The 16,715-nt window shown below is 44.3% G+C and overlaps 1 protein-coding gene across 1 annotated transcript in view; it reads right to left on the bottom strand.

Moving 5' to 3' along the window:
- The window catches only part of LOC126104577 (anosmin-1), a 279,020-nt gene that overhangs the window by 39,585 nt on the left and 222,720 nt on the right, over positions 1-16,715 (bottom strand). Inside the window, exons 4-5 of the mRNA XM_049912337.1 lie at positions 9,823-10,021; positions 2,173-2,443 (exon numbers count right to left, since the gene is read on the bottom strand). Of these exons, the coding sequence (XP_049768294.1) occupies positions 2,173-2,443; positions 9,823-10,021 (470 nt within the window). The remainder of the gene's footprint in view (positions 1-2,172; positions 2,444-9,822; positions 10,022-16,715) is intronic.

Genomic DNA, 16,715 nt, shown 5'->3' with positions numbered 1-16,715 from the left:
CGAAATAGGTGAGATAGTGTCACAGACATGATAGGTGAATTGGAGTGGCAATCATTAAAACAAAGGCGTTTTTAGTTGCGACGGGGTCTTCTTATGATCACCAGTTTTCTCCTCGGATTGCGGAAACATTCTGTTGGCACCCACCTACATAATGAGAAATGATCATCATGACAGAATAAGAGAAATCAGGGCTCGTACAGAAAAATTTACGTGTTGGTTTTTTCGCGTGCCGTTAGAGAGCTTAACGGTAGAGAGACAGCTTGAAGGTGGTTCATTGAGCCCTCTACCAGGCACTTGATTGTGAATAGCAGAGTAATCACGTAGATGTAGATGTGAAGTTTTTAATTTATTACTGTTACCATAATCTCCTCCCCTTTTATTAGTTTCTAGAGATGGCAGACCAATTTTAGTCTTTTAAAGCATATGAAGCATTGTAATTCATTCTTATGTAAATCTATAAAAATATTTCTAGATCTAAGATTGGTGCCGTTCTGCAGTACAACGGATGTCCAGCGAATATAGCGAGAAATTACTGTGTAGACTAGACGGGGGAAAGTCTTACACAGTGCATGTACACGCGTATCTTGAGCCACGACACACGGCAGCAATGCTGTACCAATTCTATTGCCATTTGTTTGTTGCTCGTTTCTGTCGACGTTGTTATTAAAATAGCACTGCTCGCGTTTCCCATTTTCTGAAATAACACATTATTTCAAAATAATGCTATTACTTCTTTTTTAAAGACTAGTTTACTTAAAAACGAAAAATTTTAGCACTGTTGCTATAGCTAATCGATATTTCTGTTTATCTTTTTTTTTATTCCGTTATTGGCATCAAATGAAAAGAAGTAACTGTTACACCAGTGTTCAAACAAATACCGAAAACTACAGGTTATTCGGAATTAAAATACCGATATTGGGTTTGACCGGTTGGTTTTTCCCTACTCTGCTGTCCAGTGAAGATAGTTTCTTGCAACAAACATCGTCGTTGGCGAGGAATCTAATAATGTTACTGGCCCTACCTGGTATCTGCTATGTATCTGGTTGATGGTACTGACAGCTGCCTTAGATTGTTTGCAGATGATGCTGTAGTCTACAGGAAAGTAGTATCACACGAAATTTGTGAACAAATCAATGAGGATCTGCAGAAAATAAATGCGTGGTGTAAAAACTGGCAGTTATGTCTCAATATTAGTAAGTGTAACCTACTGCGTATAACAAGGCGAAAATCCCCATTAATGTACGAGTATAAAATAAATGCCCAGTCTTTGGAAGCAGTAACGTCCGTCAAGTATCTGGGTGTGACTATTCGAAATGATCTCAAATGGATGATCAGATTACACAAGTAAAGGGTAAGGCGAACTCTAGATTGCGGTTTATTGGTAGAATCCTGAAGCGATGCATCCTCCAACAAAGGAAATAGCTTACAATACGTCCAGTCTTGGAGTATTGCTCGTCTGTATGGGACCCTTACCAGTTGGTCTGATTCAGGAGATTGAGAAGGTCCAAGGAAGAACGGCAAGATTCGTGACTTGTACATTTAGCCATCGCGAGAGCGTTACAAATCTCATAGAAAGTTTGAAGTGGGACACTCTTGCGGACAGACGGAGCGCTAAACGGAAGTCGCTGCTCACTAAATTCCGAAATCCGATCTTCACCGAGGATGTAGAGCATGTATTATTACCACCAGCTTTCAAATCGCCCAATGATCACCATTCGAACATAAGGGGAATAGGAGGGCGTACTGAGGCGTTCAGACAGTCGTTTTTCCCTCGTGCGATCCGCGAGTGAACGGTGGTGGGGGGGGGGGGGGGGGAGGGGGGAATATGACTTTGGGGCGAATTGTGCCCTCCGCCACACACCTCTTGGTGGCTAGCGGAGTATAGATTAAGATGTATACAGTAAATATCAGAGGACCCACTCTGCTCTCTCTCTCGTCGTCGTTAACAACATAAACCTGACACTAAAGTCTACACATTCGTAACAGTACCTGCAGTGAGTTCATACATCAAGACACAACTCTCGCACTTAGCAAAAGACAGATGCTGTGTGCACGATAATGGAAAACCTCTTTGTGATCTCTCAGGCAATGATGTGCTCCCTGATTTCTGCACTTTTTAGAGACAGGTGAATAGCGCTGTACTACGTGCGCCGCAGCCTGGGGACGGCTCACCTGCCGGGCCGGATGAGCCCCCTGGGCAGCAGGCAGTGCGGCCGCACGCCGCGGTGCAGCGGGCCCCAGGCGCCCAGGCGGTCGCGCGCCAGCCGCTGCCCCACGTGGTGGCGCTCCTGCACCACGAACACCAGCTGCGCCTCCGCGTCGCCCCCGCCGCCCCCGCCGTCGCCGTAGGCGTGGCCGTCGTCGCCCGGCAGCCGCCACTGCACGTGCACGCGCCCGTGGCCGCGCTCCGAAGCGCTCACGTTCACCGGCACTGCCGACAGACCTGCGGGCATTAACACACTCGCCGCCACCTGCTACAGCGGCCACGCACCTAATTACGAAGTCACTGCCTACTTAACCCCTCCGTGGTTCATGGGACACTAAAGCACTTTTGAGCACTGGGGACTGTGTATCCCATATCAGGGATAAATTCATGTGTCCGATTCCTCTCGTCAGCTTTGAGCAACGACGTCATACTAGAGGCACGTATGCTACATAGACGTATTCTCTGACAGCAGCTGATGATATTCGTAAAGAAAGGAATGTAGCGTGTTATAAAATTACGATCACAATTCACGCGATTAATTACTTAGCCACGAATTATATCGAAAGGAACTGAAAATAATGGAAATAAATAAGAATAAAACAATAGAGAAACATGTGTATCTGAAATAAATTAATAAATTACTGTCGTAACATATGCGACAGACAACCTTTAATTTCTATTACAGTATAGCGAGTGGGAAAGTGGTAGTATTATAAAATAGCGTTAACTTATAATAATAAGAATTATTTAATCAAACGGGGCTACAGCGGGAATGTGGTGGTTTTGGGCGGGGAGAAACTAAAATGTAATACGAAACCGGGAGAATGAAATGTGGAAAAACCGACTCATAAACTATAGGACAAAAGTACACAGATAATTAAAATTAACAAAAGTAACGTATATTGAAATCGATACCTAGAATTGACCTTTATGCGTTAATTCTAGTTACCAATTCCCATATTTGTTACATTTTCATAGCAGTTCGGAGAGGAATTACAAGTGTAGAAATCCTTGTACAATTCAGGTCACACCTGCTGCATAAACGTTCTAAATAATGAAGCATGTAATGGTTGGAATCAATGACTAGAACTGACCTCTAATATAGCTTAATTCTAGTCACTGATTCCAATATTTTTAATTTTTTGCAGTAGCTTAGAGGGCAATTAAAAAGCAGAGAGCCTATTACACTTCAGTGTACACATCTGCCGTAAAAATGGTTTAAATAATGATCCACGGAATTGTTGGAATCGGTGACTATAACTGACCTATGTAGGGGGTCAATTCTCGTTACGGAATCCAACCACTCGATGATTCATAATTTTGGACTTCTTTGCAGTGAGTGTGTGTACTCGGTTGTTGTAGGATTTTTAGAGTTTTATTGATCTCGCCATGCTGCGAAAAAGTAACAAATATTGTAGGTAATTTTCACAGTAGTGAAGACAGTAAGATCAAATCTAAAAATTCCACGACTATCGTGCACACATTTGCTGTAAACATAGTCTAAGTAACGAACCGCGTAATGATTGGAATCGATAACTGTGCTACATTGAGACGGTAATTTATTTCAGGCATGTATATTTCTCTTTTTCTGTTCTTATTTATTTTCGTTACTTTCCATTCTTTTAGATATAATTCGTGGCTAAATAGTTAATCATGCAAACTCTGATTGTAATTTTATCCCGTGTTACATTCGTTTAATTTCGAATACGACATTTGCTGTCAAAGACTGCCTCTTTGCACCGTCTATGCGTTAGGTATGATGTCATTGCTCAAAGCCGACGGGTGGAATCAGACATTAGAGGTAACCCGAAATCTGTCTAGTTCTGTCAGCTATCCAGAAGCTTTCAGAACTTGGAGTAAAATACTATGGATCATAGGCCGGATGTATAAAGACCTTGGCTATAAACAGTGGTAAGGGAAATCGATGGGAAACAGAGTTATTTCCTGCAAAACATGTTAAGTGACGCGTTTTACTTATATTAGTTGGTAGTTCCACGATAAACCGAGAAGTAGCTCTCTTTCTCTAATTTCAGATTGTCACTAATAGCAGCTTTGTGCATCTAATCAGTGGTAAGTGCCAAAAAACGGCTTCCAGTAGTAGTGGCGAGCGCAGTTTTCATGCCTCGTAAATGCTTTTCAGGGTTGATTTCTATAAATCCGAGAATGACGTGGACATCTAAATCTCAGATAAGAGCCTGCATTTGTATCCGAGCGCAAATGCACTTCAAAAGTAGTTATTAACAAGGTGAGTGGAAGAATTTTTTTAAAGAAGTAAACAATGTTGTGTCCCTTACCATAGTCTACTTGAATTTAATTGACTGGTTGATGGAAGAAATGTTAAGAGCTGTGCTAAACATGCTTTATATGCTGTAGTAAGGCGTTTGCTAAAATTAATTTTATATTGTGCTGAATTCCATATTAATATTGAGGATTTTCGTACTTTATCATGGCAAAAATTGTCAATGCAAATCTTACTATCAAAAACTGAAAGAATTAGAACCTTCTGAATTTTTATTTTTGAGAGGTTTCGTAGTAACGTTTCTTTAAATCGCCCACCAAATAATGAGTGGTAAGTCCATGGTAATACATGTTAAGTGTACTCAGTTTGTAACAATGTTAAGTACCCACTGACTAATTTTTAAGAATAAAAGTTGGGTAGAATATACCATTTTAAAAATATGCCATTACTGTAAATATATTTGAAAACAATGACGTACCCGAATAACAATCACATTGCATGTACTTAAATTATTTTATTTAGGTGATTTTATTGAAACTTTTGCTGCGTAATTTCTCAAAACAACCAGTTACACCCTTACAATTGTTTACAGCTAACGTCTTCATATAAAGGGCTGCGAGTGACGAAGCAGGCCACCGCATGCAGAGTGCACCTGTATTACGAATACGAAATCAAAAGACTGGCTTCTCCATTCCAAGAAAGTCGGAAGTGCGTAAATGTGTTTTCTTACGCATTACAAACATTGTTTGGAAACATTACTACATTCCTTAGTAATTCTTCTGGTTTGTACGCCATTTGTAGTTGGTGAGAACCACAGCAAATTACACAGAATGTACGAGACATTAGTACGTGATACGTCAAAAACATCTTCAAATTTTGAATTGAAACTATGTTATTGTATTTTATATTTTTCATTGTCATGAGGATAAGTGTGCTTTGGTTATGATTTATTACATTTCTTCCGTATTTACTCTCCCGATGGTGCCCCTGGTTTTAAACAGAGGTCAACTTAAAAATTTTTAACGTGGAAGTATAATGTTGCTTATGAAAGAAGACAGTTTCTGATCTCGTGATGAGTTAATGCAATTCCTTCCACTAAATTATATTTTTAGCTCCTCTTTTCAAATTTTGTGACTATGTAGTAAGAGATTTTCCAGCGATCCAAGGCACTCAGTGAGGGCAATAGGTATTCTCAGCACGAGTAGCTTGGACGGATAGAAGATTTCGTTTATTTGGCTAGTAAGTCACGTCGATAATGAGACGGAGTGAATTGGCGCAGTGGCTATGGCCATGGACTCGTTTTAGGAGGGAATGGTTAGAAATATACAATCGACCTTCCTCATGTACTAAGCATAACTTCCACTAGAAACTGCCACTTTGGTTTGTTCACCAATGCTACGGGAAAATCCTTCGAAATACTACGCCTGCACCTACACCTACAGTTACTACACTCCGGAAGCGACTACGTAGTCCGACACAGAGCGTGGCTGCTGCTAAAGTCAGTGTCTTATGGTCCTGTGCGAGTTCCAACGTAGTGGCAGCGCAGTTGTTGGTTTTCTGTATTTATCAACTCATTTTCGAGAGAACCACCGTTATTCAAATGATTACCATTTACGTTCCTTGAGAAAGAGTTACTTTCGCATGGACTGTACGGACTAGTCGTGACGCCAACAGTGCGTCTAAAATTCGTTCGATGTCCGCTGATAGCAGCTCCAAACACTACGGCACTACTCTAGAACTGAATACACTAAAGTCTTGTATGCGATTCCTTTTAGAAATGCACTTCTCCAGAACAAATCCAGCTGTCTTATTCCTCTTCCCAACGACTGGTCTTATGTTTTCGTCCCACTGCAGCTGGCTTCGTAGTTTTACCGCTAAAATTTTAAGCAATGTTAGAAACTCATCAAAACATACACTGATGAGCCAAAACATTATGTCTGTGCCCACCGCAACGTTGCATGCCATCTGGTGGCGTTGCGGGTACTTGACGCAGTAACGAAAGTATGTAAGCGGATCAGACACGGACGGGGGATCACCCTAGCGAAGATATGCGAATGGGGAAACCCATTGCGATATGCGACTTTGACAAGGGGCAGATTATTACTACGGAGAGCCTGCGAACGAGTATCTCGAAAACGGCGAAGCTGGTCAGGCTTCGCGCATTGCTGTCATGCGTATTTGTAGGATAGTGGCTGAAGGACGGTGAAGCAACGAGTAAGTAACATGTTGTTGGACATCCACGCCTTGTCACAGAACGTGAAGACGGAGGACTGCCGCCCCTGTGAAGCAGGTATGGTATCAATCTGTGTAGGACGACAGAGTGCAATGCTGGTGCAAGCACAAGTATTTCGGAACGCACTGTACACCCAATACTGCTTAGCGTAGAGCTCCACAACAGACGACCCCTGCGTGTTTCCAAGTTGGCCCAACTACATCACCAGTTGTGATTGCTGAGGGAACAGAATCATCGAAACTGGACCGTGGATCAGTGTAAACGTGTCGTCTGGTTGGATAAATCACGTTTGTTGTCACACCAAGGGGATGGTCCAGCCCGGATACGCAGTCATCCAGGCGGAGATCTGTAATTGACACGTATAAGGACTGTTATAACCAGGGGTGTTTTACTGACGGCTCACTGTAAGACACCAGCCACCAATACCTCCGCAGCCCACGTCCAGGTGGGTAGACGGCGCTCCGTCCTGCTTCACCATCAGCCGATTCACCCGCCACCGCTAGGGTCACGTCCCGTCCCCTACATCGGAATGCCAAGAAAGAATAGAGGGGAAACTGTCAAATCCTGGACACTTTTGCCACTAGGCACTGCTGCAATGGCTGCCAATGCGAGATACTTGCCATGATAAGTCAATACATTAACGAAAATGCACACCATGTTCATCAGAAGGCGATAGAAAATTAGTGTGCGGAAGGTGCAGAGATCAACCTTCTATGGGACGCACGTATTACACTTCACAACGGACGTCGTTGAAATTCAAGAATTGTTCAAGCAAACAATTAACTTGCACAATGTTCGCTGAATGAAAAATGGTGCGCCACAGTGATCACAGAAATTTGCACCAACAAGATCGAATGCGAATTCCTTGTGAGCTACAAACGGTGCAGGACATTCATCTGAGTATGCACTTGTAAAAAATGCTTTTACAAACATATTGGTCTAACAGGCTGATGGGAGCTGATGGAACGTGATGGCAAGCAAACGAATGCGAAAGTGTGTGCCGCAAGGCTTATCGTGAAACTGGCCAACCTTTAAAGCGAAGCTGCTATAATATGTTTTATGGGCACGGAAAAAACAAACATCCAGAGACTGAATTTGTCGTGTCGTTGACGGTGGTATGATTTACAATGTCACACACTTTCCAGGAGGGATAGTTTTCTCTAAAGGAGTACGATTTTGTATACGCAGACCAGGAATCAAGCAAAAGAAGTTAATTTGAGCAATTATTGGCCAGAGGCAGTGTTCATACCACAGTTATATTTCTCTTACGCTCATTCTCCCACTCTTGCTTGCTGTGACGTAAATACTCCCTACAGCCCTTGCAAGATCACGCCCACGAGAAAGAATCGCTGGCAGCAGGGCACCTCAAGCACAATAAATAACTTTCCAGCCAATTTACCATCCAGATTAACAGTCGCCATAATTGTATACGGATACGTTACGGCATTAATGTTAGTTGATCTTGATACAACTTTCTTCGTACCTCTAATTTCCAGAGTTCCTTTCACACGCATATCTTCTTCAAATCATGAGTGGCCGGAGTTGAAAACAAATTTCTTACAAAACCCTGTGATAAGTTTGTTCATCTTATCTACTAATTTTGGAGCCAATTTCGCAGTTTGCTATGCATCGTCCAGAATTTCGTTACCTTACGTCTTCCAAACCTGTAGCACTGTTTGAAGTTATGCAATCATCCGCTGGTTTCCTTGAAATCACTGTACTCTATGATGCTCGCAATTCAGTGTGCATAACGTAGTTCGTCTCTATCATGGACATCGTGTAAATTGTATCGAGAATCGTCGAAACGCGCAAACACCAGTTTTTGTAACAAGTGCATTTTGTCCTCCCTTGAATATCCACAGTTTTTCTTATGCACTACACGGTGATACTGTTGAGGACTTATTTGAAAACTAAGTTTCACTGGAGACGAGATTTATGTCTCCGTATCCGACAAGGGTGATGAACTTCGTGGCTCGACACGTGTTTTAGTGTCAGTTTCACTTGTTAAGCACGTATCGTCATCATTGTACTCCTCACGTACATTGTTCACACAGTCGAGCGTAAACGACATCACACATTACACTGACTCATCTTGCAGAAACGCTGATACAGGTATTCCATCTGCCAATTCTTTCTCACTGTGCGGAATTCCTTGGGTTCCTTTCTGATGAAATGTCAACTTCGATAACTGTTGCTGTAGCTATAATGCAATATTTGCTTTGTTTATCCTTGTCATTGTCCTGCTTTTTATAAATACCGCTAGCACTGCAGTACTGTTGTGAGTTACTTCTCGACTGAACAGTTCAACTACGCTCCGTAGGCTCATGCTGTACTCACCATTGGATACCTCCAGTTCTGCTTCGTGTTGCGTTAGCAGCCAATACTGTGGTTGCATGGTAAACAATACGTGGAGCATCGAAAGCCCTAACATCGCTGCTATTTTGAGACCTCACACTCAGCTCCTTGTTAGACGATGTGTACCCTAACATTCCTCACCACAATATTTCAGTGTGCCCAAACACCAATACCTAATTAAGCTAAGGCTTCAAAGGGTATTAGATTCTTTCCGATGCTGCGTCCTTCCTTCTGGGGAGTAATGAAAGTGTGGTGTCACCGCCAGACACCACACTTGCTAGGTGGTAGCTTTTAAATCGGCCGCGGTCCGCTAGTATACGACGGACCCGCGTGTCGCCACTGTCAGTGATGGCAGACCGAGCGCCGCCACACGGCAGGTCTAGAGACAGATCCTAGCACTCGACCCAGTTGTACAGCCGACTTTGCTAGATATGGAACTGACACATAGCGCTCTCATTTACCGAGACGATAGTTAGCATAGCCTTCAGCTACGTCAATTGCTACGACCTAGCAAGGTGCCAGTATCATTTAATATTTATCTATGGATGCCTGTACCGTCAGACCGATGTTCTCCAATTGTGGATTAAAGTTAAGTATTCCAAGAGCTTCGTACTTTATTTATTAGACTCAACTCCTTTACCTGCTCCAGACCTCACGCCAGTCTGCGTGAGCTTAAACGCGTGCATTTCGGCTTCCTCCAAACCCCGTGAATTGGCTCCTGCCAATTCACTACAGAAAGATAAGAAGAATGCGCGCTGTGTTGGAGGTGGGAGCGTCTCCCTGGCGTACCTGGGGCCACGTCCAGCTGCTGCGCGCGCTGGCAGGTGGCGCCGCAGGCGTTGGGGCAGCACTTGTCGGTGGCGGGGCAGTCGCCGTCGTGCGCGCACGCCGTGATGCACGCCGCCTCGAACGCCGACAGCGCCGACAGGTCGCCGGGGCAGCTGCCGGCCTTGCTCACCGCGCGCTCCCGCACGCACTGCTCGGCGCACTGCAGCACACCAATACACGCAAGCCCGTCACTTCAGTCTGCAGTCTCCAACCTTACCTTCTACCTGCGCCACAATACACAGTTCAGATATGCTGCACATATTAGCACTCAAATGCTTTTTTTTCCCTTTATTGTCATTTCCACTCCCCATCAGGGGCGGGCTGGCAGCAGCATAAGCGCTGCTCTTCAGCCAAGAGACATAAATAGACTGGAGGATATTTAAAAACAATATAAAGGAGACAACTCGGCGGAATATAGAAACAAAACAGGCGGAACAGAAGCAAATAAGACATACAAAGCAGTGACTGTAATTCGGAGATAAAAATATAAAAAAGTATGTTACACAAAAAACCACACATACTACATTAAAAGGCACCAGGCAAAGTACGGCCGGAGCATAAAAGTCCGTAGAACGCGTAAAACAGCCACATGTCGGACGGCGTAGCAAGGAACTGTCATGGACGAAAAACAGGTCGAGCACACAATGAAAACCCACATCACTAGATAACACTGTATAACGGCACCGACTCTCTGCACTAACGTAACACACCGTTAACGAATAAAAACCTGAGAGGATCTGCCAGGGGCAGGGGGGACAAGGGAAATGGGAAGAAGGGGAAAGGAGGTGAGGAGGAGGAGGAGAAAGGGGGATGAGGTGGGGGGCGCGCCGAAGGAAGGCTCGGAAGGGAAGGGACGGGAGAGGAAAACAGCTGAGGAGGGGGTGCAGGTACTCAGGGAGGGAAGGAGGAAACTTCGCTCTGGGAGAAGGAGGGGAGAGGAAAAAGGGGGGCCCTGGGGAGGACGGGGGGGGGGAACAAGGCCAGATTATAATTGGAAGGAAGGGTATATGTCACGGCGAAGTTCATCATCTGGGAGGGGGAGGAAATTGCCCTGATGAATTAGATTGAGGGTGTGGATGTGGAGAGAGGGAGGGATATAGCGATAGAGGCGCGGCGACGTGTGGGGGCTGGAGAGGAAGGAGGAAACCAGAGGGTGGGGGGGATTAAGCCTGCGGACAGTGTAAAGGATGCAGAGATGTTGGAGGAAAAGGAGGAGGTGGGGGAAGGGGATGAGGACATACAGGAGCCATGTGGGGAAAGGAGGCGGATATGGAAGGCAAGCCGGAGTGCATGGCGTTCAAGGATTTGGAGGGCCTTGTAAAAGCGGGTGGGTGCAGAGATCCAGGCAAAGCTGGCATAACAGAGGATAGGACGGATGAGGAATTTGTAGGTGTGGAGGATGGTGGAAGGATGCAGTCCCCATGTCCAGCCAGACAGGAGTTTCAGGAGGCAGAAGTGGGAATGGGTTTTCTGCTGGATGGTCTGGAGGTGAGGGGTCCAGGTGAGGTGACGGTCGAGGGTGAGGCCAAGGTATCTCAGGGTGGGGGTGAGCTGGATGGGACGACCATAAAGGGTGAGGTAGAAATCATGGAGACGGAAGGAACGGGTGGTGCAGACTATGTTAAGTATTGAACACATGACTTGACATGACTAAACCACGAGAAAACAGTACCACGCAAAGAATTGATACTCTAGTTCCGAAATAATAACGAATGTATGAAATACGTGCATCACATTCATATGAACAGTCAACATTATGGAGCACAATATACTAACAACATTGACGGTACACTATATGACCAAAATCATGCGTACACCTCTCTGTAATGCAGAATTGACCACTAGATGTCACGAGAGGTGCGCCCTCCCGTATAAAACGAGGCGGCGAGTATTCTGTTGTCAGTCTGTTTCTCAGGAGAGATCAGTGAGTCCGAACGTGAACTAGTCATTGGATATCATTTAGCTAAATACATCAAGGACACTCCAAGCCTTCTAAAGCTGCCCACAGGGGGTTAAACCATAATCTTCCTTCTTCTGAAGCAGCCCAAGGCGATTGTTGGTGATGTGATTGTAAAGCGGAAACGCGCAGGAACAAGTACGACCAATCAGAGACCACGAGGACCTCAGTATTGACAGACAGGGACCGTCGAGTGTTGCCGCAGGGTGGTTATAGAAAAATCGCATGAAATCAGAGGAAGAAAACAGTCGTGAGTTCCAAGGTGCTTCCAGCAGTCCAGCTAGCACAGTAACTGTGTGTAGTGAGTTTGCGAATACCTGAAGAACGTTACCTACCATCATGTGAAGTGCCGACAGCGAAGTACGGAACAGGTAGTTTTACGGTATGAGGGTGGTTCTCGTTGTTAGCGTGGCCCGCCTGTTGCATTTCAGGAAGGATATGAACACCTTTTGCAGCTTTTTGTAGTGCGTATACACTGAAGCGCCAAAGAAACTGGTATAGGCATGCGTATTCAAATACAAAAATACATAAATAGGCAGAATACGGCGCTGCGGCCGGCAACGCCTATATAAGGCAACAGATGTCTGTCGCAGTTGTTAGATTGGTTACTGCTGCTACAATGACAGATTGGCAAGATTAAGTAAGTTTGGACGTGGTGTTATAGTCGGCGCACGAGCAATGGGACACAGCATCTCCGAGGTAGCGAAGAAGTGCGGAGTTTCCCCTACAGTGTACTGTGAATATCAGGAATGCGGTAAAGCATCAGATCTCCGATATCGCTGCGGCTGGCAAAAGATCCTGCAAGAACGGGACCAACGACGACTAAGAGAATCGTTGAACGTGACAGAAGTGCAATCCTTCCGCAAATTGCTGCAGATTTCAGTGCTGGGCCATCAACAAGCATCAGCGTCAACAAGCATCAGCGTGCGAACCATTCAACGAAACGTCATCGACATGGGCTTTCGGAGCCGAAGCACGACACAGAGCTTCACGCGTCGCCTGGGCCCGTCAACACCGGTATTGGGCTGTTGATGGATGGAAACATGTTACCTGGTCGCACGGGTCTCGTTTCAAATTGTATCGAGGGGATGGATGCGTACGGGTATGGGGACAACCTCATGAATACATGGACTCTGCGTGTCAGCAGGGGACTGTGCAAGCAGGTGCAGGCTGTGTAATGGTGTGGGGCATGTGCAGTTGGAGTGATATGGAATCCCTGATACGTATAGATACGACTCTGACAGGTTTTGCGTACGTAAGCATCCTGTCTGATCACCTGCATCCTTTCAAGTCTATTGCACATTCTGACAGACTTTGGCAATTCCAGTAGGACAATGGGACAACCCACAGTCCAGAAATGATACAGAATAGCTCCAGGGATACTATTCTGAGTTTAAACACTTCCGTTGGCCACCAAACTCCCCAGAAATGAACATTATTGAGCATATCTGGGATGGCTTGCAACGTGCTGTTCAGAAGAGATTTCTTCCCCCTCGTAATATTTCGGATTTATGGACAACCCTGCTGGATTCATGGACTCAATTCCCTCCAGCAGTACTTCAGACATTAGTCGAGTCCACGCCACATCGTGTCGCGGCACTTCTGCGTGCTCGCAGGAGCTCTACACGATATTAGGCAGGTGTACCAGTTTCTTTGACTCTTCAGTGTAGTACAAGAACGGTTAGAAGACAATGATTAATTGTGTAGCCATGACCATGCAAATGTTAAAGTAGTAAATGTGAGGCAATGATTTGTGGACAACAACGTTCTCGAAATTGTACTAGGTACCAGTCCGGAACCGCGCTGCTGCTACGGTCGCAAGTTCGAATCCTGCCTCGGGCATGCATGTGTGAGATGTCCTTAGGTTAGTTAGGTTTAAGTAGTTCTAAGTCTAGGGGTCTGATGACCTCAGATGTTAAGTCCCATAGTGCTTAGAGCCATTTGACCAGTGCTTAGTGCCATTAGACCATTTTGACCAGGAGTCCTGACCTGAGGAGGAATGGACTACCATTCAATCACACACATTCAGTTGCCTGATGGAAAGTGTCCTCAGCAGAGTTTAAGTCGTTATAACGACGATTGGGGGGGGGGGGGACACCTCATATCAATGTTCACTAATAGGTGTCGGAATGCTTTTTGTCAGATAGTTTATGTAGTGATACAACCCAAAATATTCTTACATAGTTGCACGTGAAGTAATATGTAAGATACTACCTGGAAGACACCTGCTTCGCCTGGTACTTTTTTTTCATTTGTTTCCTGAATCGGAAAAAAATGTGTGCATCAGTCATCTCATTTGTAAAGCATCTGACATAAACTACATTTGGTGTTCTGCCTTCTTGTGCATAGCCGTATCAGTTTGATTGGTGTCAGACATGCAAACGCGCAAAACAAGCATCATAGTTGCTCGTGAGGGAAATACAAGACTTTTAAATTTCCTTCGCGTATTGGATCGTTTGTCTTTCTGGTTTATCTTGCAGGAAAGTGGAATTTCTTAAATAAATTCGTTTTTCTTGATGTAAAGGCCGACCAAAAAATTTCCGTTCGAAGGTCTTACAGTCCAGAAGAGCTAAGTAGGCCAGTCTCAGGAAAACTCGCCGTGAGCATTGATAGAATCATCCAACAGACCCACCAGATTGAGCAAACCCCTTTTGGTACTGCCGCACATCCTTGACCGTCAGGAATCGTCTTCCCTTTAAGCTTGCTTTAAGCGACCGAAGGCGTGATAATCGCATGGGGAGAGGTCAGGACTACAGGGCGGGTGCTTGATTGCCTCCCACTTGAATTGTCGTTCTGCTGGCTTCCCAGACCACGGAACTTGGCGCGCCATTTCACAAAGTGGTTTTCGTCAGACATGCTGCGCCATACACATTCTCCAGTCTCCGATGGATGTCTACCGATGTTTGTCCTTCGGCAGCCACGAAAAGGATAACAGCACGTTGGCCTTGTTTGGACGCGTTTCGTATAACGTCGCCATGTTTACATTTCTGCATTTACCATACGCACATCGGAAAGACTCGAATGCCACACTAATCTCTTTCCTACATCTCGGTGCTTTTATACACGCATCGGAGTCGCGCTATGTTCCATAAACGCTGCAGCAACGCCCTAAAATCGAAACTTTTTGACCGTCCCTTGTATTTGCGCTTCTATTATGTTGTGTCGAAGCTTTTTCACAAGGACATACCAGGAACACTGAGCAGATTTAGGGATTTTGTTGCGAATATTACGCTCTCGCATTTGTTCATAATTGTATCACTGGATTTAAACAAAAAGGGTTCAAATGGCTCTGAGCACTATGGGACTTAACTTCTCAGGTCATCAGTCCCCTAGGACTTAGAACTACTTAAACCTAACTAACCTAAAGACATCACACACATCCATGCCCGAGGCAGGATTCGAACCTGCGACCGTAGCGGTATCGCGGTTCCAGACTGTAGCGCTTATAACCGCTCGGCCACTGTGGCCGGCGGATTTAAACACTTTTTCTTCCTCTTGTGTCAGTGTTTGGTGATCTGTTTATTGAACTACGTCATTTCCTGTTGCCAAAATTTTTCTCTCATACAACTACTGTTTGCTTACGTAGTTTCTCACTATAAGTGGATACACTTTTTCGTTGAGTTGTTCCTCTGTCTTTACTATGCTCCACAACTCATCGATGTAGATGATTTTGCGAAGGTGCGGATCAGTGTGATATGTGCCATTTCCAAGGAATATTCTAGAACATTCCAGAATATTTCAGGACATTCGAAACGATTTGTTAACATCAGAGACTATTCGGAAAAGCTCGAGAACATTTTAGAATGATATCTAATTTTTTTCCCTCGAAAAATACTTGATACGAAATAGACAGACGATATTTGAGCAACAGCGTGATGTCATGGCGACCACGTCAAACTCTGAGCACTACGGTGAGCCTTCTGTCCATGGGCATTCACTTTTAACAGGGTGGACCCAGACAGAATTATGGTATCCATGTCACTGTGTCATCTGCCGGTGGACCATTATCAGTACATCCACCATCCCCCATGTGGTATATTCTGTTATCGGATCAAGATCGACATCGTCTTTCAAGGTGTTGTATTCCTTTTCCCTATAGTCTTTACTGATTAAGTCTGTACGTATAAATGAATACCTGTTTGCATATGCAGAGCAGTTTGAATCAAACAAAGAGCAAAAAGCTTTCGAAAATGAAAGAATTGATCATTTGAACTAGAAAACAGTAAATGAAGGTATTCTTTATCCTTGAATGAAATTATTCGTACGTTTTACATCATTAACGAAAAATAATCACTATGAGGTAACGACGGTGAAGAGTACACAAGCACTATCATTCAAATGCCGCATAACGCGTAGCGGAGAAAAATGTAGTCTATATTAAAACAACTAATATCGACGAAATGCGAACAGCAGTTAGATTTCGTCAGGAGGGAAAAAATGCAATGAGATCATAAATATGATAGGGAAATGTCGATATATGGTGCAAATAATTGTGATGTGATTGTGAAGTCGGTTAGTCATCACAAAACGTGAAAGAAGTTCTCTATCTCGAGAGCCATCCTCCATAGAGTGAACGTAAGCTGTAAAATTTACTGAGAAACCTATAATAACGTCGTGATTTGAAATGAATAACTGAACAAACTACTTTTTTCGGGCACTCTGTACGATAGTGAGATGGGTTTGGTCCCAATGACCGATTCTTTAAAAACCACACATTAGAAGGGACAACATATATAAAAGGCTGTAATTTGTAGATAAGTGTGTTAATCGAGGTATTATAGTCCGGTACACAGATTTCCTACTTTTTTATTGATAATATTAATTTTAATTTATTTTAACTGACAGAATTATTATATGGGCAAAATGAAACATACTATCAAATGAAACGTACATGAAA

The sequence above is a fragment of the Schistocerca cancellata genome, chromosome 1 (assembly GCF_023864275.1).
Source record: "Schistocerca cancellata isolate TAMUIC-IGC-003103 chromosome 1, iqSchCanc2.1, whole genome shotgun sequence".
Lineage (NCBI taxonomy): Eukaryota > Metazoa > Arthropoda > Insecta > Orthoptera > Acrididae > Schistocerca > Schistocerca cancellata.
The sequence above is the reverse complement of the archived record's forward strand: the minus strand, read 5'-3'. Positions and strand labels throughout refer to the sequence as shown.